The 27,261-nt window shown below is 38.5% G+C and overlaps 1 protein-coding gene across 8 annotated transcripts in view; it reads right to left on the reverse strand.

Moving 5' to 3' along the window:
* Positions 1 to 2,516: 2,516 nt before the first annotated feature.
* ARL14EPL (ARF like GTPase 14 effector protein like) overlaps positions 2,517 to 27,261 on the reverse strand; it is a 28,443-nt gene continuing 3,698 nt past the window's right edge. For 5 of the 8 annotated variants that reach the window (XM_017889024.1, XM_017889023.1, XM_017889020.1 and 2 more), the window contains exons 2-4: positions 8,208 to 8,312; positions 6,189 to 6,328; positions 2,517 to 3,195 (exon numbers count right to left, since the gene is read on the reverse strand). In XM_017889024.1, the coding sequence (XP_017744513.1) occupies positions 2,973 to 3,195; positions 6,189 to 6,328; positions 8,208 to 8,303 (459 nt within the window). In that variant the 5' untranslated portion in view covers positions 8,304 to 8,312 and the 3' untranslated portion in view covers positions 2,517 to 2,972. Of the gene's footprint in view, positions 3,196 to 6,188; positions 6,329 to 8,207; positions 8,313 to 10,024; positions 10,115 to 10,214; positions 10,299 to 11,129; positions 11,412 to 15,302; positions 15,559 to 17,378; positions 17,632 to 24,135; positions 24,195 to 27,261 lie in introns of those variants that run through there. The other 3 variants (XM_017889021.1, XM_017889025.1, XR_001888558.1) reach the window with 3 other exon arrangements.

Below are 27,261 nucleotides of genomic sequence, written 5' to 3' on the forward strand. Positions count from 1 at the left end.
GTGTGCATGTGTCTTTATAGCAGCATGATTTATAATCCTTTGGGTATATACCCAGTAGTGGGATGGCTGGGTCATATGGTACATCTAGTTCTAGATCCTTGAGGAATCGCCATACTGTTTTCCATAATGGTTGAACTAGTTTACAATCCCACCAACAGTGTAAAAGTGTTCCTATTTCTCCACATCCTCTCCAGCACCTGTTGTTTCCTGACTTTGTAATGATTGCCATTCTAACTGGTGTGACATGGTATCTCATTATGGTTTTGATTTGCATCTCTCTGATTTCAACACACTTTTTAAGCCAGATCATTTTAAACGAGATTCCTTTATCTAATCCTTAAGACTGAGTGACAAGAGGAGACAGAAAGGAAGGAGGCTTTAACGCTAATTTGCCTAGGATTATTTTTTAGCATGAAAATTGGACAACTGATGATATAGGGCAGTGTTTCTCAGATGTATCAGATTGTGAAACTTAACTACGATGCTTGTTTAAAATTATGGAATCCCAGGTCTCATTCCTACAGGTTCTGATTCCTGAAGTTTGAGATGGGTCTTAGGAATGTGAATTATATTAAAAGCACTTCATGAGTGCAGTGTAGGAAATACATGACATCATTGAAAGAACTCTGACCTAGTCTTAGTGTTCAAAACACCAGGGCTGCCAGTTCTGTGTGTGCTTACCTGAGTCATGTAATCTCACTGGGTCTAAATCTCCTCAGCTGCAAAGGTACAAAAACAACAAAAAACAAAAAGAGTTTGGCCTTAGTCCACAAACCCCAAGAAGACAGGAGCCAGGCAGATTTTGTTCACTGCCTGATGCTCTGCACCTAGCCTGCTGCCTGTCACAGAGCAGTCTCTCTGTTAGTATTTGTCAACTAATTCACTATATGGATGAGCTGCAAGGCTCTTTTTGGCTCTAAGATTATATGATTTTAAAATGAAGAAGTAATAAATGCATTTGGTCTGCCAGTTACAAAATAATAATTATTCTCAAAATAAAACAAGATATAAACTGAAAAAGGCCCTGCTTGTTTTTACTGGTTTCCACACTGCACATTTCTGGTGAGCATTTCAAAGGATGTGAGTTGAGTAATTTGATTTTACATCTTTCTTACTGGACTGTGACTCTTAAAGGTAATGCAATTCATTACCGTGTTAACACAATGTTTAGTTCACAGTGTATGCTCAGTAAAAGTAAGTGCAATCTGGAAAACCCAGTAAATTCTATGGAGAATGATGCAGAAGAATGTAAGTTCTCTTGCTCCGTGGACAGGTGTACTGTAGTCACACCATTACTTTTAGGACTTGGCTTATTTTAGTCCTGAAGCATACGTTAAGCAACAAATCCAGAATTGTCAGAAATGTTCCCTGGCACAAGTAGATTGTGCAGAAGTGAGTGCTAAAAACTGATCACGAAGGAAATATAAATCCTGAAAACTCTATTTATAAAAGGCTGGTCACAGTTGCTCACACCTCTAATCCCAGCACTTTGGGAGGTGAGGCGAGCTGATCACTTGAGGTCAGGAGTTTGAGACCAGCCTGGTCAACATGGTGAATGAAACTCCATCTCTAATAAAAATACAAAAATTAACCAGGCGTGGTGGTGCAAGCCTGTAATCCCAGCCACTTGAGAGGCTGAGGCACGAGAATGGCTTGAGTCACAGAGGCGGGGGTTGCAGTGAACCGAGACTCGAGACTGCGCTACTGCACTGCAGCCTGGGTGACAAAGGGAAACTCCATCTAAAAAAAAAAAGAAAAGAAGAAGAACAACAACAACAAAAAAAAAAACCCTCTATTTATAATATTTCAAATTTATTTTAAAACTTAAATGCTGTTATTTACTTTTAAATTTTTATTACATTACTTTATTTAAATACTTCCAGCTTTGTACCATGGCAGTATCATAGTCAATGAGGTTTAAATACTTCCTTACATTATGTATCTAAAATAATTTAGAGAAGTGGTTCTCAAAGTGTGGTCCCCACATCAGCAGCATCAACACCACCTGGGAACGTGGAACAGATGATTGAGCTCTGTCCCAGATTCTGAGTGTGGGGCCACAAAAATCTATATTTTGACAAGTCTTCCAGGCAATTCTGATGAATGAGAACCACTGACTTAGGGTTAAAAAAAGACTGTCCTAAAAAAATGAATTCAAAGAAAGCTGAATTCAATTTTTATAGCTCTGATAATGTATCAGAATTGAAAAGACCACATCATGTATCTAGCCAATTGATTATCAACAGACTCAATTAGCAAACATATAGAAAATCATTTTTGTATAACTTGTTTCCTCTCTATGAAAAAAATCCTGAAATACTATTTCTGAAATCAAAAATATGTAAACTCCTGGCTTTTAGGATATTAAATTCCTGACTTCTTAATTTTACAAGTACAATACAAATTTTAATGATTAAAATACTACCAAGTATTACTAAATTTCATTTTTATGTTATTAAAACATGAACAATAAAAAATGACGCTATGGGTATACAGTGCAAAGTCACAGGTTTTTTTTTTTAATCCAAATGGCAATTCTGATTTACAGCTAGTGATGTATAAGATTCTAAGGATAACTAGATATTATAAATTTAAGATTCTATGTTCCATGTAAGAAAAGCTCTCAGCCACAGAGTTTTGAAAATCTTAAAGCTACATTTTCTCAGATATCAGCAAAGAGGGAAGAGAGTTTTAATTTGAAGGCAGAGTAGAGATGAGGGTGCTGATGAGAAATGCTGATCCCTCCATTGTTACATTCTTCAGTTGTAAGTTAAGGAACTTGAAACTTGTTGACACAGTTAAGAAGGTTACAGAATTATTGCCCATTCTACATTGTTCTGGGGCTTGACAGAACATGAGTCTTCAGTATGTTTTTTTCAATATTTCCCCCAAGCCCTAAAATTCACCCAAGAGAAAGCGGTTGACTTAAATGTGTAAGAAGAAGAAACAGATCATTCCATATGCAAGAACCCCTAGTCAGGAACATTAAATGGCAGCGTGCTGATGACCTCTCCAGACTCGGTGACGATGGCATCGTAAAGCCACCGTCGGTTGCAGCGGCACTCGGGCCCACACTTGTTGGAGTTACACTTGGGGCATGGGTAGAAGCAGCCCAGGCAGTTCTTCTCTAGACAATCACACAGGTCAACATTGTTACAGAGGAGTCTGCCACTTTTGTCGTACTTCCTCATTACTCTACAAAGAAAAAGCATGACATTAACATGACAGTGCAATCATCCTCAACACTGAGGATACATGAGTGTACAACAAACATCATACACGTGACTAGTTTACCCTGAGCCAGAACTCCAGAGATGACCAGAAACATTGGTACGCTGGACCAGAATTCCAGAGAGTACCAGAAACACTCCAGGATATTCGATGGCAGTGACGTCATGGGAAATTCAGTCAACATGAGATCAAACAACTTCCAGTGCAGCCAGGCTTGTCATCTAGAGTAACACTTCATTTTCTAGCATTGCTGGGAAATGCAGCGATCTACCTAAGAAAATTATGAGGAATAGCGAACTAAAACTTCCTCAGACAAATGCTCCAAAGTTTCCTTTAAAATATTACCATTCTTGATGGATTTTTCCCGAACAAATTATTATTTTTTCTTAAAAGCACCATGCCAAATGCAACTACCACATTTTTGTTACCTAAAATTAGAACTGTCAGTTACTACACCATAATCATTTAAAGAAAGAAAAGCACCTTTGCTAACAGACCCCACGTGCCATTTCTTCTCTTCCTTTCTGATTCTGCTTTTTACCCAGTGTGGAGGGAGAAAGGAGGTGACCAGGAATGGAGGATCATGCATCATAAGCTCTGAGCAAAGGTGAGATGCTCTGTCCCAGAGGACAGTGCAGAGTCCAGACTTTCTCTGTTAGCCTCTACAACATGGCCAGGGACAAAGGACTTTCACAGGAATCCTACCACCTTCTCAAACCCAACCATTTTGAAGTAAATCCTTCAAAACTGAGTTGCTTCAAAACCTGAGAATAACAAAAATACCTCTGTACAACTTTTAGCCGTTATTACCACTGAAGTCCAAACAGCTGGTGGTCCCAAGCTAGTATGACAAAATTGTATATAATACTCCTGCACCCTTTGTCCCCAAGCAGGCACAATACCTCCTCTCCTTCTGTTCAGCTAAGTAATATCGTTCCATCCTCTTCCCTTTCCTAAGAATGCAGGGAAGGGAAAGTATTGATTAGTCATTATGTGTACTTGCTGCCTGATGATCACGCTTTAGCAAGAATGCCTTCTAATGAAGATTCACATTTGAAGTGCTTTATTTGTGAAACGAAACTCTTCCTAAGCAACCCCCAGGAAATTTAGCAGAAGAGGATATTTTAAATCTATTGTAAGAATGATGGAGTAGATGGTCCTGAAACCAGGTCAGGTTTACCCAGTGTGGTCACCTGTCAGCACAGGTCAGATTCTGTCCTCCCTTTGCCTTAACTCAAATACTCTCCCGTGTTAGTTGGCTTTATGGTTTCCTGCCTATTTGATGCTTTTGTGGGTGTGTGTGTGTAAAATCCTGAATTATACACATCAAAGCATGCAAAATATATACACTACATGCATAGATAAAGAAGAATAAAACAAACCGGTGTGCCCACTGTCCAGCTTAACAAAAGAGTGTTACAGCTGTGAAGTCCTCTTCATTCCCCACCCATTGCACACCTCTACCCTCCCCTCAAAAAGGAACTGTACCTTGATGTTCTAAAAGTCACTTCCTTGTTTTGCTCTTAGTTATGACACATATGTAGGTGTCCCTAAACATATTGTGATTTTTCTTTTGTAATTTTCTTTGTTACTCTGGTCATGAGTTGAGATTCTTCCATGATGATACATGTAGCTGTTCAAATATTTTCACTTCTCTATATATTCCAGTGTGTACATATACCACAAGCTATTTATCTTGTCCATTGTTGATGGACATTTGGATTATTAACAGTTTATTTTCTTTGGTATTTCAGTGATGTCATGAAACTCCTTAAACATATTAGACTTTTTCCAAGATATTAACATATACTCAGGAGTGAAGATGTTAGGTCATAAGGCACATGGGTAACACTAAGCTGTTTTTAAATAGTGGTTGTAGCTTTTTACACTTAATTTATATCCCATAGCTTCATCAGCTTTGATGTCGACAGACTAAATTCTGACTCGCTGGGGAGTATGGCGCTTCTCTGCATGTGCCGATGAGGTTCTATATCCTGAATGTTTATCTGTTGTTTCTTCTGTGAAATGTGTTTATCAGTTTATTGATTTTTCTATTAGGATATTTATACTTTTCTTATTGACTTGTAAGATTCTTCATATATTTTGGATACTGATTTTTTTATATTATAAATAACTTCTACTTTATGATGTGTCTTTCAGTGTTTTTATGGAGTTTTAATGGGCATATTAATTTTAATATAGTCAAATTTATCCTTTTCCTTTATAGTTTGCTTAGTTTATTATTATTATTAATTAATTAATTGATTTTTTTTTTTGAGATGCAGTCTTGCTCTGTCACCCAGGCTGGAGTGTAGTGGTGTGGTCTCCGCTCACTGCAACCTCCACCTCCTCCCAGGTTCAAGCGACTCTCCTGCCTCAGCCTCCCAAGTAGCTGGGATTACAGGCGCGTGCCACCACGCCCAGCTAATTTTTTGTATTTTTAGTAGAGATGGGGTTTCACCATGTTAGCCAGGATGGTCTGGATCTCCTGACCTAGCGATCCACCCACTTTGGCCTCCCAAAGTGCTGGGATTACAGGTGTGAGCCACCGCGCCCGGCCAGTTTGCTTAGTTTATACTTATGATGCGCTAACAATCATTGTACTTGATGAAAGTGCTGTGCCCATTTGATATCCCGAATTCATTCCCATGGTTATATTATTTACCCTTCTAGTGATACATCTTCGTTACTTTTAAATCATCTTTCCTACTAAAGCCATTACTCTATTACAGGGCTATTGAAGCCTTTTTATAAAAATTGATCCCTAAATCAGGATTATAGTCTATTTTTCTGTTTCTTAAGGTTGCTAACGTCCAGACACATGGGTGCTATTATATTTTAGAAGATATATTTTTAAATAATAACTTATAAAAAGAGGGAACCTTTAATTGCTTTGTCAAGGAGAACTCATGCATTTCATAATCCCACAGATCAAATATAATAAGTCAGAATCTTACCTGTATTTTGTAGAAAAATATTCGTTCATCTTTGACATCCGGGCTTTCTTTTTCTGCTCCCTTGTTTCGGGATTGAAGTCTGCTACCTGTGGTCCAGGGTTTTGAAATGCCAAGCATTTTAACTGCCGCTCTATTTGTTGCTATTAAACAAATAAAATGTATTAGTAGTAAGAACCAGATAGTTTTATGTTTTACTTTTCCCCAAAATGAACTTTCTGTAACTTTCACCATAATGGCATGAAAATATATATGTTTTACACAAAGAAATAAACAGTTTAATCTAATTAAGTTTCAAAAGATGGTGTAAATTTTCTCAGGTTGGGCCATTCTTTCTGAATAAAGAAATAGTGTAACACTCATAAAATAACATGTGAAAAACAATCAAGGGGAATAGACGAATTCTCTTTAAAACTGCAAAACGGCACTCGGCTTTCCAAATGTGATGGGGATGCACATCAGAACTAGCATTTGATGTGGGTAAGGACAAAGGAGTAGAGGCCCTTCCTCAGCTGTTAGCTAAAGAAACCCATGTAGTGTCTCAAACCACAGTGAGAACGCAGAGTAGATCCAGCACTCCCCTTCAGTGCCCTGGGACGCATTTCGGAGCTACTCCCTGCCCAGGACTGGCCTCCACGTGGGGCTCCCATTCAGAACTCAGCCACCTGAAGGATTAACTTTCAGTCAAAGTCAGATTGGAACAAGAGAAATATTGCTAGGATGACTTTCTAGGGCATAGGGGGACATTTTCAAAAGTCTCTGGAGATTTTTTTTTTTTTTTTTTTTGAGATAGGGTCTTGCACTGTCACCCAGGCTGGGATGCTATGGCATGATCATGGCTCACTGTAGCCTCATTCCCCCCGGGCTCAAGTGATCCTCCCACCTCAGCCTCCCATGTGGGTGGGACTACAGGACGCACCACAATGCTTGGCTAATTTTTGTGTACATATGCAGTACAGATGGGGTTTCACCATGTTGCCCAGGCTGGCCTTGAATTCCTGGGCTCAAGGGATCTACCTTGGGCTCCCAAAGCGCTGGGATTACAGGTGTGAGCCACTGTAATTAGAAATTAAATGGGGCCTGAGCTGGCAGACAAACAACAAAATGCTTCAATCGAATATTGTACTGATAACTTATTGTGAACATGTAGCACATGTCATGAGGGAAGAAAATGCTCTTTTGAAGGATTATGGAGGAAAATAATCTCAGAAGCACAAAAACATATAGGCTGACATATACGTGAAATACTCCACCTGGAAATAAAGGGAACATTTCAATATAGGAATGTCAATGTAACAAATTAGTAACAGAAGAATGTCATGGGCTTTTCTGCAGTTTATTTAGTTTAATACCAGTCTAGTCAGTCTAAAATAATACAATGTTTCTTTTAAGTTTCATCTTGGTATCTGTGTATGAGTTTGTTTCATAAACTTAACCTGAAACTGTTCTGCATTAGGTGTGGTTATGAAATATGTACAACTCAGTACCATCGATTACTATTCTAAGTAGCACAGCAAGGTTAAGAGTAGAGACGCAGGGTCACCTGCCTGTGCTCAAGCCTTGGCTCTGCCACGTACTAGTGGTGGGCCTTGAGCACATTCCTATGTCTCTAGGCCCCAGTTTCTCCCTTTGTAAAATGGAGTTAACAATAGTATGGTGTGAAAAGGATTAGATGAGTTAATACATACAGTTTTAGAGCCATAACATGACATAATAAGAACAAAATAAAGATTCATTAAATAAAAATATTTGTATATATTCCCCACAAAAAGCAGAATTTTACTGTACTGAACACTGGGCTAAAAATCAGGGTACACAGGAGGTGGAGAGGAGATAGGTGAGGCGAGAGCAGCCCGCACTGAGCTGTGGGGTGGAGGGAAAGCTCTATCAGCCTGGGCGGCAGAGCTCCTCCCTGTGAAGCCCTGCCTAGGCCCACCTTCCCACCTACATCCATGGGCATCTCAGAGATCCTCCAGGCAGCACTCCCCAGTAGCATGGAATCATAAAATCTGTGTGCCATACCAGTTGTTTCTGTCCAATTTGACAGTTCTTCTCAGGAAAACTACGATCTGTGTGTCCCTCTTGAATGGAATTGTTTTTCTCTGATTGTTCACTCATTTCTGATCACTAAAAAAGTAATTGGAAAAAATGAAACATATTAGTATCATCTATTCCCAGTGACTTTATCTGGTGATTCTTTTCTACTCTCCCTCCTTCACGTCTCACTTTTTTCAAAGTCAGACTACATCTGTACTCCCAGCACCTTTTCTCCCACTCACTGAAACCTTGCATCTGACTCCCCCAGACCACTCTACTGAGGCTCTCCTCTGCCAGGGGTTCCAGGAGAAAATCAACTGTACATTTGACAGTCCTTAGCATCATAAACCTCTCTGAAGCAGGATTAAGAAGACTCTGAGTTTTTAGAACTCCATTCTTCCTTCTTTACACACACTCTTGAAAGAAAAAGTATGATATGTTAATGTCATACATACCCACTAATGTTGTGAAAAACTCATCCACTCCCATGGTTTCAGCTGACACCTCTTCATATATCATTCCCATAGTGACTCCCCAAAGCCCTGACCTCCTCATTCAAGTTTTCTGATAAATTTCTAATGCAGCTTGTGCTAAATGGTAATCAGTTTTTCATAAAACCCCACTGCTAAAATGCCTTTAACTTACTTCTTCTAAATTACTTCAGTAGTATACATACAGGGTGTGTGTATGTGTGTGTGTGTGTGTGTGTGTGTGTGTGTTGTGTGTGAAGAAGAGAGAGAGAGAGTAGAGAGAAAAGAGAGAGAGAGGAGAGAGAGAGAGAGATGGAGCCCACACAAGATGCTAATCATGAGTGACAGTCCAGGGCTGGTCTGCAATGTTCTATCAGAAGAGACCACTCTCCAGAAGAAGCTTCCACAAGCCCTGCTGTTTTCCCTGACTCTCATCTACTACCAATGCTGACTACAGGGTACCATTTCTACCAAAGGAATTTAAGAGTTACGTGTTACCATGTTGGCTTGACTCATTGAGCAGCACCTCCAATTGCTGACCAATTGGAAATTCCATTTCTATCAATGGGAAATCTCCAAACTACTCTCGACAGTGACTGGACTAATTTACATTCTCACCAACAGTGTGTACGTATGCACCATGGAATACTATGCAGCCATAAAAAGACCTAAATCATCTCTTTTGCGGCAACATGGATGCAGTTGGAAGCTGTTATCTGAAGTGAACTAACATGGAAAAAGAAAACCAAATACTGCATGTTCTTACTTATGTGGGAGCTAAACCCTGGCTACACATGGACAGAAAGATGGCAACAATAGACACTGGGGGCTACTGGGATGGGGGGAAATGGGTTGAAAAACTACCTATTGGGTACGATGCTCATTACCTAGGTGCATTATCTCCCTGTAACAAACCTGCATATGTACTCCCTGTGTCGAAAATAAAACTTGAAAGTAAAGAAATACAATATTCATATTTTTTTAAAAAATCACCTTTTTATTTCTCCTTATAAAATTCAAACAGTCATTCTCAGGAGAAGTAAATAACAGCTATTTTAAAATGCATCTATTCATAAATAGAATTCATAAGCAGATCTATATATTCACATATATATATGAAATAAACACACTGAAGCCTCAATGCTTAATTTAATTTTGTTTATCTTGACTTTTCAGTGTTTGCATTTGCTGCCATAATTTCTACTGCCATTATTTTGGAGAATTTTAATTTACTTTTTTGTGCATGTTACATAAATACTTAGGGCTGTGAAAAAATGTAATTTATAATAACTATTATTTCTAATCGGAAAATACAGTGCCATAAAGACTTACATGTGGTGTTTTATAGCGCTGCTGGAGTTTCTTACTGCCCTCTCGTAGCCAACTTATATCTCTTTTATGGTCCTTCAGACTATTTGTTGGCTTAACATATTATGAATGAAAGAGAGGACACATTTAAAAGATGGCAAGGGCAAGGAGGGCAAGGGCTGAAAAACTACCTATTTAGTACTTAGCTCTTTACCAAGATAATGAGTTCCATCATAATCCAAACCTCAGTATCATGCAATATACTTCTGTAACAAACCTGCACAGGTACTTCCTGATTCTAAAATAAAAGTTGGAAAGGAAAGAAAAATTAATTAATTAAATTTAATTAATTACACTTTGTCTACATCAGTTTCTACTTTGATGCCCTCACATGCAATGTCAGACCTGATCAGCCAAACATTCCTATGAAGAATTTTCAACTTGTAGAAGATAAAAATCATATGGAGTTGTTTCAAAAATCACTAATTTTCTTCTGAATCTCAGACCTACTGCAGTTGTAATTTGCAGGAAAGAATCTGGTATTCTGCATAATTAGTAAGTTTTCTAGATGAACCTTATCATTAGGCAATGAAAGGAAATACTAGGGTAGGGAACGTAGGTATAATTTTCTCCATGCGGTCTTGATGGTAAAACTATTGTCTATATAGATGGTCCCTGACTGAAGATGGTTTGACTTAGAACTTTTTGACTTTATGATGGTGTGAAAGCATGCTTCTTGATTTGCCATGGGCTACGTCCAAATAAACCCATAGTAAATTGAAAATATCAAATGCCAAAAATGCACTTTCTACTTAAAAATATTTTGAGTTTATCAGTACGTAACCTGATCATAAATAGAGAAACATTGTATTATCTCCCCATCCCCGACACCATAATTCATTTAATACATTCCAGCCCTGCGAGTATTCCAAAATCAGGAATCTCTTTATCTCATTTTTATTAAAATGCTTCAATGACTCCTCTCTGCCAATAATATCCCACCCTTCTGATATATCAGTGAAGGTTCATCATAGCTGTCTCTAAACTTTATAGGCTCATATTCTGTCATACCTACACTTGGACCAAAGCTACCTGATCCCATTAATCCCATTGACCTCCCAATTCTTACCTAACTAAATCTTTCAATTTTAAGCTCTGGTTCTGCTCCCTCCTCTAAGAAGACCTTTCCGATCCACAAAGATCCTTTTCTTTCTTGGGCTGTTTGGAACTTCTTCAATAAAATTCCCAGAAAGGGGTCCCAAATCCTCTAGCTTCCTCATGTAGCAAATTTTCCTCCTCATGGGAATAGATGTGACCATTAGACTACAAGCATCTTTGCAAGCAAGAACTTTTCCTGCAAATATATTAGATAGACTTAACTGAACTGGGAGAAAATGAATATCTTACGATGCCTGATGTACCTTTGTTTAAATCTTTAGTGAACTGTAGGCCTCTACAAGCAAGTTAGGAGCAAAACTTGCTTCTGTATATTCCAAATAAAGCAAAAAGAAATTACAATAAAATTTCACTGGGGACTGAAATTGTCATTGGATTTTATTACAAGCTCAAAATATCTGTCCCAGGAAAAGTAGTAAAAAGCTTCAGAACGCACCCCTCTCCACACCCCCCACCAACTTCTCTCTTACTGGATATGCCCAAGGCAGGGATTCCTAACCAGAAAATGCAGGGGTTCTTGAACTTGAATGAGTAAAAGTACATACTCGTTTTCACCAGTTTCTAACTGAAATTCTTCTGTTTCCTTCTATTATAATGTAACCAACAAACCACAGTAGTGTTAGCAGTACCTGTGACATTGTCGAGTATGGAAACAGATTTTCATACCCCACCAGAGTTGCCATAGATGTCAAAGTTTTACTTATGTTTACCACTTCTTCAAGATAATAGTAGCTCTTAGACGTGCTACTAGATCTTGTTTGCTGTGTTAATAATTGGGCACATATATTACTGTCACAATATTTTGATAAGCATATTTCAGTATAATTGGTTTCCTTTCTTAACTTACAGGTTTTATTTTATACAATTAAAAATAACATTCTGAGAAACGGTCCACAGATATCACTGTCTGCCAAAGGGATCTGTGATACAAAGATAAGATTAAGAACTGCCAAAAGGCAGGCAGAACCTACTGCCACCATCTCCGCTGATGATGGTGATGAGAAACAACAGTTCCCAGCTCAGGATCATTCAAACTATACAAGAGGCTCATCTTCAAGCAGGCCATCTGTATGCTAAGGTATTGCATTTGAGGGGGATACAAAAAGTGTGAAATCGGGTTAATGAACTGATCTGTCCTGACATTATGCCAGATTGCCCATGAAAGAGCCATAAAGTGTTCTAATACAAAGAGAAGAGGCTCCCCAAGAAGCAGACTCCTAGACTTTTAACACAGCCTGCTAGAGCAGAGGTGCTCAAAGTGTGCTCTGAAGATGAGGCAACGGCTCAGTACCAGTATGGGGAAAGAAAAGAAGCTTGGGTCAGAATAGAAAGCAACCGCTTCATTAAGCATATTGGTAGTGTTGGGGTTTTAAAAACAATATCTCAGAATGAAGGCTTCAGAAATAGCCTCAGAAGCGAAACTTTCTCTCTGTCTTATGCCCTCTTGTCTCTCAGTCCTAATCTCTTTTGAGTCTGGCCATAGAAACTAGAATCCCTCTTCCCCAAGGTGGGCTAGAGAAACCAGCACCCCTTTTCTCCAAGGCCAGTCATAAAACCTTAAAATATTACTCTAACTTTCCCTCCACCCCATCTGTGTGAAAACTGACCATAAAGAAATCATTAATATCTGACCCACCTTGTTTGACTGTAGATCATAAGACCCATTCCAGAGAGGGTCCTGCCTTATACCCAGAAGGAAGGACCACATGCTCAGAGAGGCCAGGGAGAATGTAGAGAGATGGGACTTGCTGGGTTTCTCCCCTCGGTCCATTAGCATTAGATCATACATTTTTTGTCCAATCATAGTTTTATACAGCTGTCCATACCTTGTCGAACCTAAGCAGTACAATTTTCTGTATTTTACAGCTGAGGAAACCAAGGCTCAGAAATATCATTTGAGTCACAAAGATACTAACAGGCTGCATGAGTTTGGATCTCAGATTTAGGTGACCCCCAATACTATGCGCTTTTAAGAATGAAACCCTTCTCCAAGGTTTGTTTTATTGGTGATTACCATCTCTACACAGAAGCCTGGGGAAGGAGTAGTAAAGGGTGCACTATACATAAGCTCAATTTTCCTCCTTCAGCTCTTCTTCAGTAACGCAACACTCAAAGGGTATACTAGGAAAGAAAAGCCCCCTGTTTAGGGCATATGAGCCACGTCTGACTTCAGGATTGGATTCTGAAGAAAGTCACTATATTAGTCTTCTCAGGCTTCTATAACAAAATATCACAGACTGAGTGGCTTCAGCAGCAGACATTTATTTCTCATAGCTCTAGAGGCTGGGATGTCCAAGATCAAGGTGCCAACTGAGTCAGGTTTTGGTCAGGCTCTTTCTGGCTTGCAGGCTGCCTGCTTCTTGCTAAGTCCTCACAAGGCCTTTTCTCGGTATGCACACGGAGAAAGAGAGGCTGTTTTCCTCCTCTTACAAGACCAGCAATTCTATCAGATTAGGCCCACACCCTAGGACCTCATTTAAACGTAATTACCTCCCAGAGGCCCTCTCTCTAAATATAGTCATGCTGGAATTCGGGCTTCAATTCTGAATTTGGAGAGGACACAGTGAGTCAACGGCAGCCATATACAGATGAAATCACCCTTGAAAATCCCTTCAGAAAATGCTACATTGAAATAGCCCAACACAGCCAGGCATTTCTTTAGCACTGGAACAGATTATCATTCCTTAGGGTCAGCATCAGATGAAGCAGCTGGCTTATACATAGGAGCCATGATGGCTGAATTATCCATGATGGATACGTGGTGTTTACTTTTAAGCCTCAGAATCCCACACCCTGGCAAGGTGCTCATCCTGTGGAGGCCTCAGGAACCACATCCCTTGAGGGAATGGCACCAGGTCCACGCCTCTATCTTCACACTAACTCTGAGGCACAGGTCATTGAGAGGAACGCCAGGCAACGTGACTCATACGTTTATTGTTTCCATTTATGTTTAGGATTGCCGTGGCGGGTAGAGTTGAATTTACATCAGTTGATTGTGTCTTGCATGGGATAGAATGAGTAATTTTCCATCATTACCCCTATGGACACTAGCAAATTATCAAAGAAAGAAAAGTTCCATTTAAATTCTAGCCTAAAAGTTGGTCTCTGTTCTTACTCATAGCAGATAATGTCACTTATTCAGGGACACTATCTGTAAGATATCTCTTGGAGTATATTTGGAAGTGAAAGATACACACACACATATACAAGACAAGCGAGTCAAGCTATTTTAATCTCATTCGGTCTCTAGTCTGAGTTCCTATACTTGCTAAATTTGTGGGTCGCTGAGATAATTGACAGATGAGTCAATACCACCAGGGGCATATCTGGTAAAGAGAAAGGACGCCTGTGCAGGTGGTCAATTAAGTCATTCCCTTGCTGCCCTCTCCAAGCTGTTTCAGTTGTTTTCAAAACCACAAGACAATAACCTCTAAAAAGTCTCCACTGCCATTTGTCCTTTAGAATTAAAAGTCACTTTGATTGAAGCCTTTGCGAGTGTTGTTAGATAATCAATATTAATGCTCTAGAAGCAACTGTATCTACAATATCCACAGATTCCTAGAGATACTTTTGTAGTTGTATTTTCCTACACACACACACACGCACACACACTTCTGTGGCTCAATATGAAACAAACAATGTGCAAACACTTACAGTATATTTAAAATAATTTGAAAGTGCACTCAGCAGAGAATTTCATCATCTGTGGAACACACCACCACCAAACAGTTGCTATTGCTAATGTCACAAAGGCTACAGTCTGGTATCACTTTAAAACCAACTCCCTTAAACAGCCTGTCTGGGTCACTGACAGATCAGCATCTAAAAGGGCCTCTCTACTACACCTTATTTGTACCATGGATCTCTTGAATTATACATTCAAATTATTTCTTGCAATTTTAAAGTTTGTAAAAAACCAACCCTGTCTGTTTACCCTCCTCCACTAATGGAGAGTGGAAAAGGATGAAAACTCTTTTATGAGACCAGAATACTGTGCTACTTTCAGCATTATCCTGGTAAATATATTCAGCATTTTCCTGATAAACATCCTTCAAAAGCATTCATCTCAAATATTTAAGTGTGGAGGTTCTTTCTTCCAAATCCCAATGGCCCTATTATGCTCATTTCTTAGTTTTTATTTTTATTTTCATTTACACTGCAATAAAGGAACTCCAATTGTCTTTCACTCTTAAGTATAACACATTAATATAGCAATACATATTCAGAATCTGCGTCATGTGGCTTGTTCTCTTCCTTCTCTACCAGCCTCAGAGGGCATCGGGTTAGGATGCGTCATTTGTAAAGGTGCACCTTTCAAATGATGAAGTTCCACAGTTCTGTTACTTCCTGCTTCTTAATGTGAGTTGCCTCGTGAAGATGAACTAGTAGGGTGGTAAAGAGAAAGAACACATACCTTTAAGTTGGATGAAAAAGAAGGAAAGAATACTGGAAAGAAAGGAAAACTGTACTGCCTTCTTTCCTTTGTTTTGCTGAGAAACCATAGAACCCTCAAGGGAAAATGAGAAGGTCTCAAAGGTGCTTCTACAGTTTAATCCTGTATAATAATGGCTGGGATGAGGGGAGGTAGAAAATGAAGGAGGGGATGGTTGTAAATTTAACTCACTCTTCCACCATGACTCTATTCTAAAATCATATGAAATCGGATTATGAGAATTCACTTTCTCTCCCATCTTCCATTCACAATAATCTAGAGTTAAGTTTTTACTCTACTGTTCAGTCTCATATTGCAACTTCAAAAGTTTAACTAATATTAATACCAAATTGTCCCCTTTGCTATTTTGTACTTCAGTGCAAATAGCACTAATAGCACTACACACACACACACACACACACATATATATACACACACATATAGATAATGTTTTTCTTAAATGTTAAAGCCATTTAAGAAAAAGCTGTTTTCCCAAGAGAAAACTAAACCATGTTTATAAACTGTGTCTAAGACATATACTAATCTCTAAATTACCACCCTCTAAACATTGTCCTCTGCCACCAGGGTTTGGATATTATGTTGTGAGTCATTAAAACCCACTTCACTGGCAGGCTAATACTTGCTCTGTTCACTGGTGAATTATAGGGTAAAAACTGCCGTTTCATTACTAATTACTTTTACTGCAAAGAACAAGGAAAGGAAACAAAGTCTTCAATTATAAGAGCTTGCAACCCATCTGGCAATGATGCAAAAATCCTAAGGTGGTTCCAGAATGAATATACTTGACCTGAACTTTTATGTATTAAGCCACTGCTTATGTATTAAGCCTTTGCTATATTTTGAGATTACACAGCAAATTTTGCATAATTAAAAATGTGTTCCATCTTGCCAGTTCCAGACTGACAAAATTCAAAGCTGGTAAAAATCCTACCAGACTTTTCCACAGTCAATCACTTCCTACAAAATAAATTCTTTGGACAATGTTTGACTTTGCTTTTAGACAATTAGCAGGAGAAGGGAATCTTTGCTAATGTACTAAACTAGCACTGAAATACAGCAAACACATCAAAGGCTGAGGGCAAAGACAGCAACACTCTTAAAACTAGACAGAGGAAAATTTTCTAACAGATAAGGCTTGTAACCAACCAAGAAAAGTCCCAACTTAAAGTTTTTTTAAAGTTAAAATGCCAAGAAATAACAGTGCACCACGGCACTGAACATTACTTCCTCTTATTTTTCTAATGTAAGTGAGAAAATAAGTCATATGAAATAATTATCCTGTACTATTTACAAGTTTCTCAAGCAAAACTTAATATAGTTTTTGAAATAATGGTTTAACTGATAAATCTTCAGGAGAACTTTATCTCACTTTTTTAAAGATAATTTCCTTTTAAAAGACTGAAGAGTATTTTCAAAGGTAATAATACCTCATTAAATTTGCAAGTCCAGAAATTATTGAACTTCTGACATGATTTTGCTATAAAATTATATTTTTTCATCTTCAGATATTCTCAGGTTTCTTAGAGAATAAGTTGAATGTAATGTAAAATTGGTTGCTTTTTCAAATGAAGGATTTACATATTAAAACACTCCTCAGTTTACCCTTTAGTTCTCAGAAAGTAAAATCTTCACGCTTATGAGTTGTGAGTGGTATTATCAGGTTGGTGGTGCAAAGGTGATTGCAGTTTTTGCCATTACTGTCAACAGCAAAATTGCAATTACTTTTGCCCCAAACTAAATTTATTTTACCAGTTTTTAGCTGTCTTTATATTAATTTGGAATACACTCTGTACTTAAAAGTGACACAACTCCTGAGCTTATCCATTGCAGCTTATCCATTGCAGCTTATCCATTGCAGCTTATCCATTGCAGCTTATCCATTGCAGCTTATCCATTGCAGCATTGTTTATAGCTGTGAAATATTCGAATGTCCATACATAGGAGAGTGGTTGAAAAAATTATGGTACATCCACATGTACCATAAACATGTAGTACTACACATCTGTTAAAAAAATAAAAGAATAAGGGAGATCTCTATGTAGTTGTATAAGATCATTTCCAAAATATATTGTTAAATTTAAAAAGCAGAGTACAAAGAGTATTTATAGGATACTATCCTTCATATAATGAAGAAGAATTATAAGAAAATTCTTACTGTAGCCAAGTAATTTTAATAAATTCTATATGATACAGGGTGTGGCTTATGAAATAATTAAAAAGTTGCTGGCTTGGGGAGTTATAAGCATCCAAGGAGGGGCTACAGTAGGAAACTCTCTAGTTTTATCTTCCTAAAGCTGTTAGCATCTTTCTTAGCACTTACTGAACAAGCTCTCGCTGGGCTGCTCCAACCCTCTAATTGAAAGACCCCAAGAAGAACAAACCCTTACTCTCGGGGCGCTATTACTTCTGGTTCGCTGTGGCTACTGTTTTATCAAGCTGCTGTTCTACTGTGAAGGTGTTACAAGTTCTATTTTCGAAAAGGTACACTTTCTAGTGGGCGTCATCATGGGGGGCCAGAAGTGGATGGCACTGATATAGAATACTATAGACCTTAGCCAGGACCAGTGGCTCCATCACTGGCTATACCCAAGGGTATCTGTCCACACTGCCCTTCAAATCAATACTTCTTAATGAGCCAGACAATGTGCCAATGATAAAAGGGCAAATAAGACACAGTTCCTTTCTTCAAAGTGCTCACAGGTCCAAAAGAAGAAGATATGTAATTAAATAAGTACGAGATGTGCATCACGAGTATTCAAGCCACTGCAGAGCTGAGGGGGCAGAAGGGGTGGAGGGACTAGTGTGCTGTCCCTGGGAATCAAGGTGTCAAGAAAGACTCCTGGTCGGACATTGTGGCTCACACCTGTAATCTCAGCACATTGGGAGGCCAAGGTGGGAGGATTGCCTGCACCTAGACATTCGAGACCAGCCTAGACAACATGGTAAGACCCCCATCTTTACAAAAAATTAAAAAAATAGCCGAGCATGGTGGCTCATGCCTGTAATCCCAGCTACTCAGGAGGCCGAGGCAGGAGGATTGCTTGAGCCTGGGAAGTTGAGGCTGCAGTGAGCCATGATTGAGTCAGTGCATTCCAGCTTGGGTGACACAGTGAGACTGTCTCAAAAAAATTTGTTTTAAAAAAGACTCACTAAAAAAGATGCCAGTTGGTGAATCCTGAAAAATGCACAGGGAAAACTCAGGTAAAGAGCGAGGGAGAAGGACATTCTAAGTGACTGGAGCTGCTATGAGCAAGAGTTTAAAGTAGGAGAAATCTACAGATTTCAGAGGGCTCTAGTGGGGGTGTCAGGGGTTGTCTAGGCTCTGACATGGCTAAATTGCAAAGTGCACTCCAGTAGCTTCTCTGTGTGTATATCGACTCTAATGAGTATCATTCCCAGTGACAAAAATGGAGTGGCCAGCAGGCAAATGAAATAAAGTCAACAGAGAGGAGAGTAAGCAGAGTTATGCAATTTCAGGACCTCCAGCAGATCTTTTGGAAAATCATTAAAACAATTTAAAAAACAAAGAAACAAAAACAAAACAAAAAATAGGATAAAACGACTTCAATGTTTTCCCCAAAACTTCCTTGTAGAACTAGCATGACTTATATGCCAGTAAATAAATGCATATATTTTATATATTGAAAATAATAATAAAGCAGTGAAAGTATTCTGTATAATACTTCAGTGGTGGATATATGTCATTATACATTTGCCAAAAGCCATAGAATAGGATGCAATAGACAAAGAACAAACCCTAATATAAACTGTGAACTTTATCAATATTGGCTCATGAATTATAACAAAAGTACTATACTAATGCATGATGTTAATAATCAGGGAAACTGTTGGGGGATAACAAGAGAATACATGAGAACTTTCTGTGCTTTTTGTTCAATTTTTTCTATAAAACTAAAACCTCTCTAAAAAATATTCTATTGTGTTTTTTGATGCACAGCATAAAAACTTTTACACAAGTTCTAATTTGAAACAGAGAGTGGTATAAGTGAATATAATGTTCAGTTTAATTGTTTTATATTAAAAGAAATTATTTTCCTTATGTTACTATTATTACTATTATATTAACTACTACTTTTAACACAATTATTATGCTAATATTGTGTTACTAATTTGACTTACTAATATCGTGCACTACCTCCCAGTCCTAGGACACATTTTGTTCTTGCTGTGCCTAAATGTGCCTTTATTCTCTTTTCTAGAAATGCCTTCCTGTCACACTTTAATCACTCCTTTAATGCCTTCCCTTCACTCCTGTTATATACCAAATGGCTATAATTTCTATTATTCTATATAAATTATGTAATTTCTATTATGGCCATTTGGTATATAACAAGAGTGAAGGGAAGGCATTAAAGGAGTGATTAAGCCAAATGGCTGTAATAGAAATTATATATAGCCATTTGGTATATATGAAAAGTTTTAAAATAGACATTATCTTTGACCCAGCAATTCCTCTTTGAGAAATTTATTCTAAGGAAAGATAAAGATCTTCGCAAAAATTTAGCTACAAGAGTAAATCTTGTATTAATTGCTAGGCATCGAGTTGCTAAGTTGGGAGAATAAAAAGGTTGGCAGCAACTTAATTGTCAAAACAAAATAATGTGATATGAAGTGGTCATTAAAATAATGTTGTGGAAACATATTTGTTAAGAAGCAAGATTGATACGCGTTGTTACAAAAGCAGGTCTGAGAATGCAGAGAGTTTTAAAATGTGTGAGACAGTTTAGTCTATCATATTTTTCTAGGAATGTAACCATTTCTTCTATGTTTTCAACTTTATTGGCATAAATCTGTTCATAATGTCATCATGTTATCATTGATGTCTGCAGCATCTGTAATTACGTAATGTATTCGTAACACTGTTTATTTGTACCTTTTCTCTCAGAGATTTCTCATCTTCTCAAAGAACTAAGTTTTAGCTTTCTTGTTTTTTCTATGTCATATTCTTCTACGAACTTTGGGTATATTTTGATGCTCTGTTGTTCTACGATGTATGTTTAGCTCACTAGTTTTCATTCTTTTTTTCCCCTTAATGTAAGTATTTTGGGATATAAATCTCATTAGGTTTTTCCCTGCCTGCCCAGCTTTGTATCATCTCTCCTTTTATCATATCTCTATCTTTGATCTGATCACTTGTTTCAAAGAAGAAGTGTTTTCTTAATGTTTTTGTTCCATGGAGAAGTTTTTTTGGTCTTTTGTTCTGCTTTGTAGTGTATTTGTTCTTCTATGTGTCCCTTACTGGCTATTTGATTTTCCTGGTACCTTTGTAGAGACCCCATTCTGGTTCTTTCTGTTCAGTCTGTGATCTTTGCATGAAGGCCATCCTTTCCGAGATACCTATTTGTTGAAAGATTATAGGAAGGGGGCCTGGGATCAGGAGTGGAGGAGCTTAAGAGAGCAAGTGGTTAGGTGTGTTGACTTGGGAGCCTTCCCACCAAACCCTGTTCAGGACATGACCCGCTGTCCCAGGCTTACATTCCCTCCTGGGGTACTACTGAGTCTAAAATGTTTCCTGTCCTCTTCTGGGTCAAGACCAGTAACTGCAGAGCTGACTGCCACCCACCTTCTTCCCCACCCTGCCACCAGAAAGCAAAGGCGATTTGTCTGCACATTTCCTCATTCTGCTTCACTTCCTCTGCAGCCCCTGGGCCCCAGGGACTCCCTTAAAGGCTCTCTGGGGGTTGTAATTACAAAGCGTTACAGATTTGGCCTCTCAGGGTAAGCCACTTAATTTTGAAAGGTTCTGCCTCCTGTTAAAGATCCACAGAAACATGTATTTGCTCTCAGATTTCTTTTACAACTGGGTCCAAATTTTGTTTTTTAGAAGTAGTTAGTCATAGATTGTGTTTTTCAGAAAGTGCTCTATTTCCTCAGTGCATTGAATTTTCATCTTTTTCACACTCACCCTCCCCACCCCATGTTTCCCAGGCTAACTTCTAACCTAACCTAGTTTCCCTGCCTTAAGGCCTTTCAATCTCCACACTTCGCTGCTGAAGTTATTTTCCTTAAAATTCTTGTCTGCATTGTGTCACTTTCCTCCTCCAAAACCTTTGTGGTCCTCAGCATGAGATTTTGGGCCTTCCATGACATGACCAAATTCTACCTTCCCAACCTCATTGTCACTGCATCCTTTCATTAGCCTGACACTAAATTCTAGCTAGAGTGCTGGAATGTTTCCACTTCTAGGACCCACTTACGCTTTCCCCAGTGTATGTCTAAAATCACCATTGTGTAATCATCCCCACTGCTCAGTTAGAATAAGCACCTCTGTTTCCATGTTTGCAAGCTTGTTCATAGTTATTTACACACTTGTCTCCCCTATCAGACCTCTCCCACTTCAAGGCAGGATCTATATGACTTATTCATTTCTATGGCATCATCTGCCACAGCAACTGGCACATTGGCACTCATGCATACCCACTAATAGAAAGGATCAATGGCACATTCTTCACTGTGAATAGTAACTTAGTGATCTGTTTCCCAGGAGTCTGAGCAATATAAGGCATTTTTTTTTTCAGGTTCTAACCCACTCCGCCATCCCTACCTCTCCTCCTACCTTGCCCTGTTAAATTGGAGCATAAGATTCCTGCTTTGCATGATAGGCAATGCAAGTCTTAAGGTTCACAAACACAACAGTGGCTGAGAGCATTTCCTCTCCATGAACCTTACATTTGCAATGCATCCCCTCTTCCTGCTATTGCTATAACCTATATCAACGCAGTGTTGATCTCAAATTGGTGTTAAAATAAAACCCACAACTAAAACCAAACAAAGCACATTCTTATGTGCAGGTAAGAAAACAGATATTAATAGTAGGTATCTCTGGATTTTTTTATACTTTATCATTTCCTGTATTTACTCATTTCCTATAATAAGCATATATTTCACAATTTTTAAAGGTATTAATATTTTTAAAATACTTCTAAGAATAATGTAGAACTCTCTTGTATGTGTGAAATAAGTATGTCCAGCAGATGGCACAAAATCCCTAATCCAGAATTAAAACAGTTAAACAAAACAAAACAAAACCAAACCCTTGCTACTTGAAGAATGCCATGTGAAGGGCATGTATCTTAGTGACCAGGAATCACCCAAAATGGACACTGCTTCCAGAATCTTCATCTCCACTAGGTATGATTTGTTTGTCTCTGCTATAGTCAAAGGTGAGTCGTGTCAGAGGAAAGGAAGGGGCCTCTGTGATATGCAGGATGTGTGGGACCTGCAGAGGCTGCAGGGCAAGTTGGACTGTGCAAAACATTCTCGAAAAGTGGACAAGCTGTGTATCAATACGGTGTCACATCTGGAGAGGGCTTTGGAGCCCATATAGTCCATGTGTTTTCGGACAATGTTTTTACCATTTTTTTCTAAATAAACTTCAATGTATGAAACCAACAGAAGTGAATCTCTCCTATTTAAAGCAGGGGATGGGATGGGAGGCAAGGGCCATGCTGGTCCTTCTCTTTGTCCCAGCGTAGCCCCACCCCTTGTAGCTGACATAGTCAATAACTGGCTATACTTAATCAACATTTATGGAAACCATAAAATACTTCCAAGAGGTCCCTAGAGAAAACCCCTAATGCAGTGGTTTCATTTTGCTGCTGAGAAAAGGGCTGCTCAGAGGAGAGTTGCAAATTAAAATGGAAAACATATAGAAAGCAAAAAAAAAAAAAAGTCTTAATTGACTTTAAAGGAAAACATCAATAAAAATATTCAAAATGCATCAATAAATTTAGTACAGATGTTTTCACAAATTTGACATCTGAAACTGGAATTTATTATATATTAAATTTCTGATATTTTAAAGATTAGATTCACTTAAATCTGGTTTATAGTTATAACGGTTTATGGAAACTATAGGAAACAGCATTTCAGCTAACGTGAGGTTTCATGAGAAATGTAAGCATATTTCTAGGTTATATTTTTACAAATAAAGTTTATTTATATCAATAAAATATCCTTAGGTTGTAATTCCTGCACAATCTATAATTTTTCAATGCAACTATAAACCCAAACAAATAGTGATTTGACAGCATGAAGCTAGTCATTTTAGAGCTTCTGTAAGCCCCTAAAAATATATCTACATAATGTTTGCAAAGTAGATGCAACCATCTATTTAAATGCATTTACCTAAAGTTTCTTTTTAGAACAAGTCCAAATTTAACTATTCTTATGATAATGATCTTATAAATTTTCCTTTGTTTTGGACACCCATTTCTGTTATTTCCAGGAGCTTCCCGCTTGACACTATATTATTTCTGGTTTACGGAAGATGTATGTGTTTTTTTTCAAAGCTTTCAGAGAGGCTTCTCAGAGTGTAACAGTATCTTAACCATGTCCTAAATTAATAAATAAAAGGAAAACCCAAAGGTGAATGGGGTTTAGCAGTAGAGAGCATGGGTCTTAAATTCTAGCTTCTGCTTCTGCTAGCACTGTGAACTTAAACCCCTATTTCCCCACGTGTTGAGATCAGAACAATTATACTGACCTGAGTTGTTAATAAGCCATTGTGTCTCAGTTCCAAAACCACCTTTTAATGCTCTGCTTTGTGATGTTAGGACTCGGACTATGTAAACCACATTTTAGCTTTGCCAGCTCTGCCAACAGGGTTGTCGAGGGACGTGAAAGGTTGGAAGAGAAAAAAGGGGCTTGCTTGCTCCTTCCTGTTTGCTTCCAGTTTCTGTCAGTATCACCTCAGCAATGGTTTTTCCTCCTGGCAATGGCTGTTGGATTCCAGTTCTCAGGATTCTTCCCTCAGTCTCCCAGACCAGCTTAGTAAGTTCCCACAGAGATACCAGCAGCAGCTGGCCAGAGCCGCCTCCTCAGAGGCATGAGTCCAGCTCTAAGGGGCTTTCCTCTGAGTTTTTGGGGCATCAGCCCCAGTCAAGTTGACCCTCTCCTTAAGGTCTGGATCCTGGCTGGGCTGAGCCCTGTCTCTGAGATTCTGAAGGAGCCCCACCACCTTGTAGGTTCTAATAACTCCACCTCCTCCCTTGTCACCCCCCGCCCCCTGCCAGAAGTGCTAACTGTTTCTTGTGGTTCCTGTCTCGATGTTATCTCAGCCTTACTCTTTTGTCATTTTGGTTCTCCAATACCAATTCCTTGTAAACAGTTCTCAATTAGCAATAATCGCGCCTCGGATAAACCTCATTGGCTACGATACTGCCACTGCGCAAAGCTCTGTAAACAGTTCTCATTCAAAAAAGCCGATTTGGTTTCTGATTTCCTGACCAACTATAGAGAATTCTAGGAAACAGATTCTCAAGATAAGATTCTGAGCTTAGGCTTGATCATGACTTTGCGCTTGAACACAGTGCGGACTCCTAGTACTCCCACGATTAATCAGCAATCACCTGTGGTTGATTACAAATGAAATACCTACTCAAGCAAGTGCCTTCTGGGACCAAGTGGCTGCTTTGTTGAACAACTATGAAGATCATATGGTGAGATAGCTATTTCTGTGTGCACTGGAGTGCTTACGAGATGAAAATGACCAACTTGAGACATGGTCAGAGAACCAGAAAACGTCTAAGGCAGCTGTAAAAGAGTCTCTTAAGTTTTGTAGTTGCTCTGTGGGATACATCATTACAATGCAAGTTGAATTCACAGCCTTGATAAGGCTCAAGTGTGAGCATTAGAAGATTGGTTGGGAAGGAGAGAGATCCTGAGATTTGGAATAAGAACATCTGGGTGAAATCAAACAAAACAGAAAATCTTATACTCCTTCATCCAAACTTCCACATCCTAGTAACTTCAACCTTTGCCCATTATTCCCCAGTTTTGAGGCTGAGAACTACTTCCTGAGCTATAACTTGGGGTTCTTCTTTTGTTTTTTTCACTTCTCTAATACTTGTTTAACAAATCCTTAACATTAAAATCTCTTTGCTAAAACAAGCAAACAAAATTGATCTGGCTTCTGTTTTTCTAACTGAAGCCTACTGGACACACTGTCTTATAGGGTTATTTTGAGGCTGAGACAAGGCACATATAGCACATAGCTCAGTATGGTGTATCACCCACAGAAGACACTTAGCAGGTAGTAGAATTTCCCTGCTGACCACATCTTTTCCCTACTTCGTTGTGCTACTTCTAGTCGAGCAGGTCAAAACTTCTCTCTGAACTTATTTATAAAAAGAGGTAACATTTCTCTAAAATGGGGTATGTGTTGGGGAAATGAAGGAAAACATCAACCTTGTGAAGAAATGAATAATAATTCATTTCTAGAGCTACTACTAGTACTTTCACCCTGCCTCCCTCTGACAGGAGTTCATAAACACTGAGGCCACCCTCTAGTGCTAGGTGATCAGAAAGGTCTCCTGCTCACTATTGACAAGTCAAAGGAACACTTTCTGGAAGAAACCAGAGCTATTCTCTGTTATGGAGAATTATCAGGACAATCTCCTAAATGAACCCTGAGCGCCCTGGCATCACTAAGGATTGTCCCTACCCATAGGAAATGATGGGACTAACCACCTGTGTTGATCTCAAGTAAGACATGCAAACACTAAAGAACTATTCTCAAAGACAAGGTGATCATTTCACAGAGGATAGAAAACCCCAAACTCTTGCAAACTCCATGCTTAGAGCTCCTTTAATCCTCTGATGTGTATCTACGAATCCTGAGAGTATAGGATTCATCACGTCATCAAAATCGTCCACCTTCAGTAGAAGCCTGAGAGCAGAGAAGGTGACAGCCTCATCTAATTGCTTGGTATTGTTTGTGAAAGAAAGCAAAGACAATGAGGAAGCCTTTATATCCTGCTATTTCTTTTCCACGGCAATCAAAATAATTAAAGTGCAGTTCAGCCAAGGACAGGCAAGTGTTCACATACACACTATTCCCACAAACATATACTCTATTATAAATACACACACAGCCTTTTTTTTTTTCACAAAATAAACTTTTTAGCAAGCAAAGTAAGTTATAATATACTTTTAAGAATATAGCTTGGGTAGAAAGAGTTTCTATTAAAAAGCCTGCAACTTATTATTTTGAAAATCCTGATCTAAGGATCTACATTTTAAAAATAGAGTAGATAATATCTCCCTGTGTTTTCCATTCTGTGCCTCTAAATTCCATTTAGAATTTTGAAGTCATGTTGTAGCACCCAAATCAAGATAATTTTATTCATCTAGTTAGATTTTCTTCAATGAAAAAATTACAGGTGATCTTAATTTATGAAGTTATGTCCCCATAAGCCTATAGTAAGTTGAAAATGCAGTTAATGCACCAAACATCATAGCTTAGCATAGTCTACCTCAAATGCTCTGAGAACACTTACATTAGCCTCCAGTTGGGCAACATCATTTAACACAAAGCCTATTTTATAATAAAATGTTGAATACCTCATGTAATTCATGGAAAACTACACTAAAAGGGGAAAAAAAACAGAATAGCTCTGTGGGTAGTCAAAGTATGATTACTATTGAATTTGTATCACTTTTGCACCATTGTAAAGTAAACAAATAGTAACTCAAACCACGGTAAGTCGGGATTGTCTTGGTGAAAGGAGGTGGTAATCTGCACCTAGCAGAGAGTTGTTATTTCACTTCTACTAGATAGTAACAATTAAGAATACTGAGCTACGGGCCGGGCGTGGGGGCTCACACCTGT

Source organism: Rhinopithecus bieti, unplaced genomic scaffold (assembly GCF_001698545.2).
Source record: "Rhinopithecus bieti isolate Rb0 unplaced genomic scaffold, ASM169854v2 scaffold_18504, whole genome shotgun sequence".
NCBI lineage: Eukaryota > Metazoa > Chordata > Mammalia > Primates > Cercopithecidae > Rhinopithecus > Rhinopithecus bieti.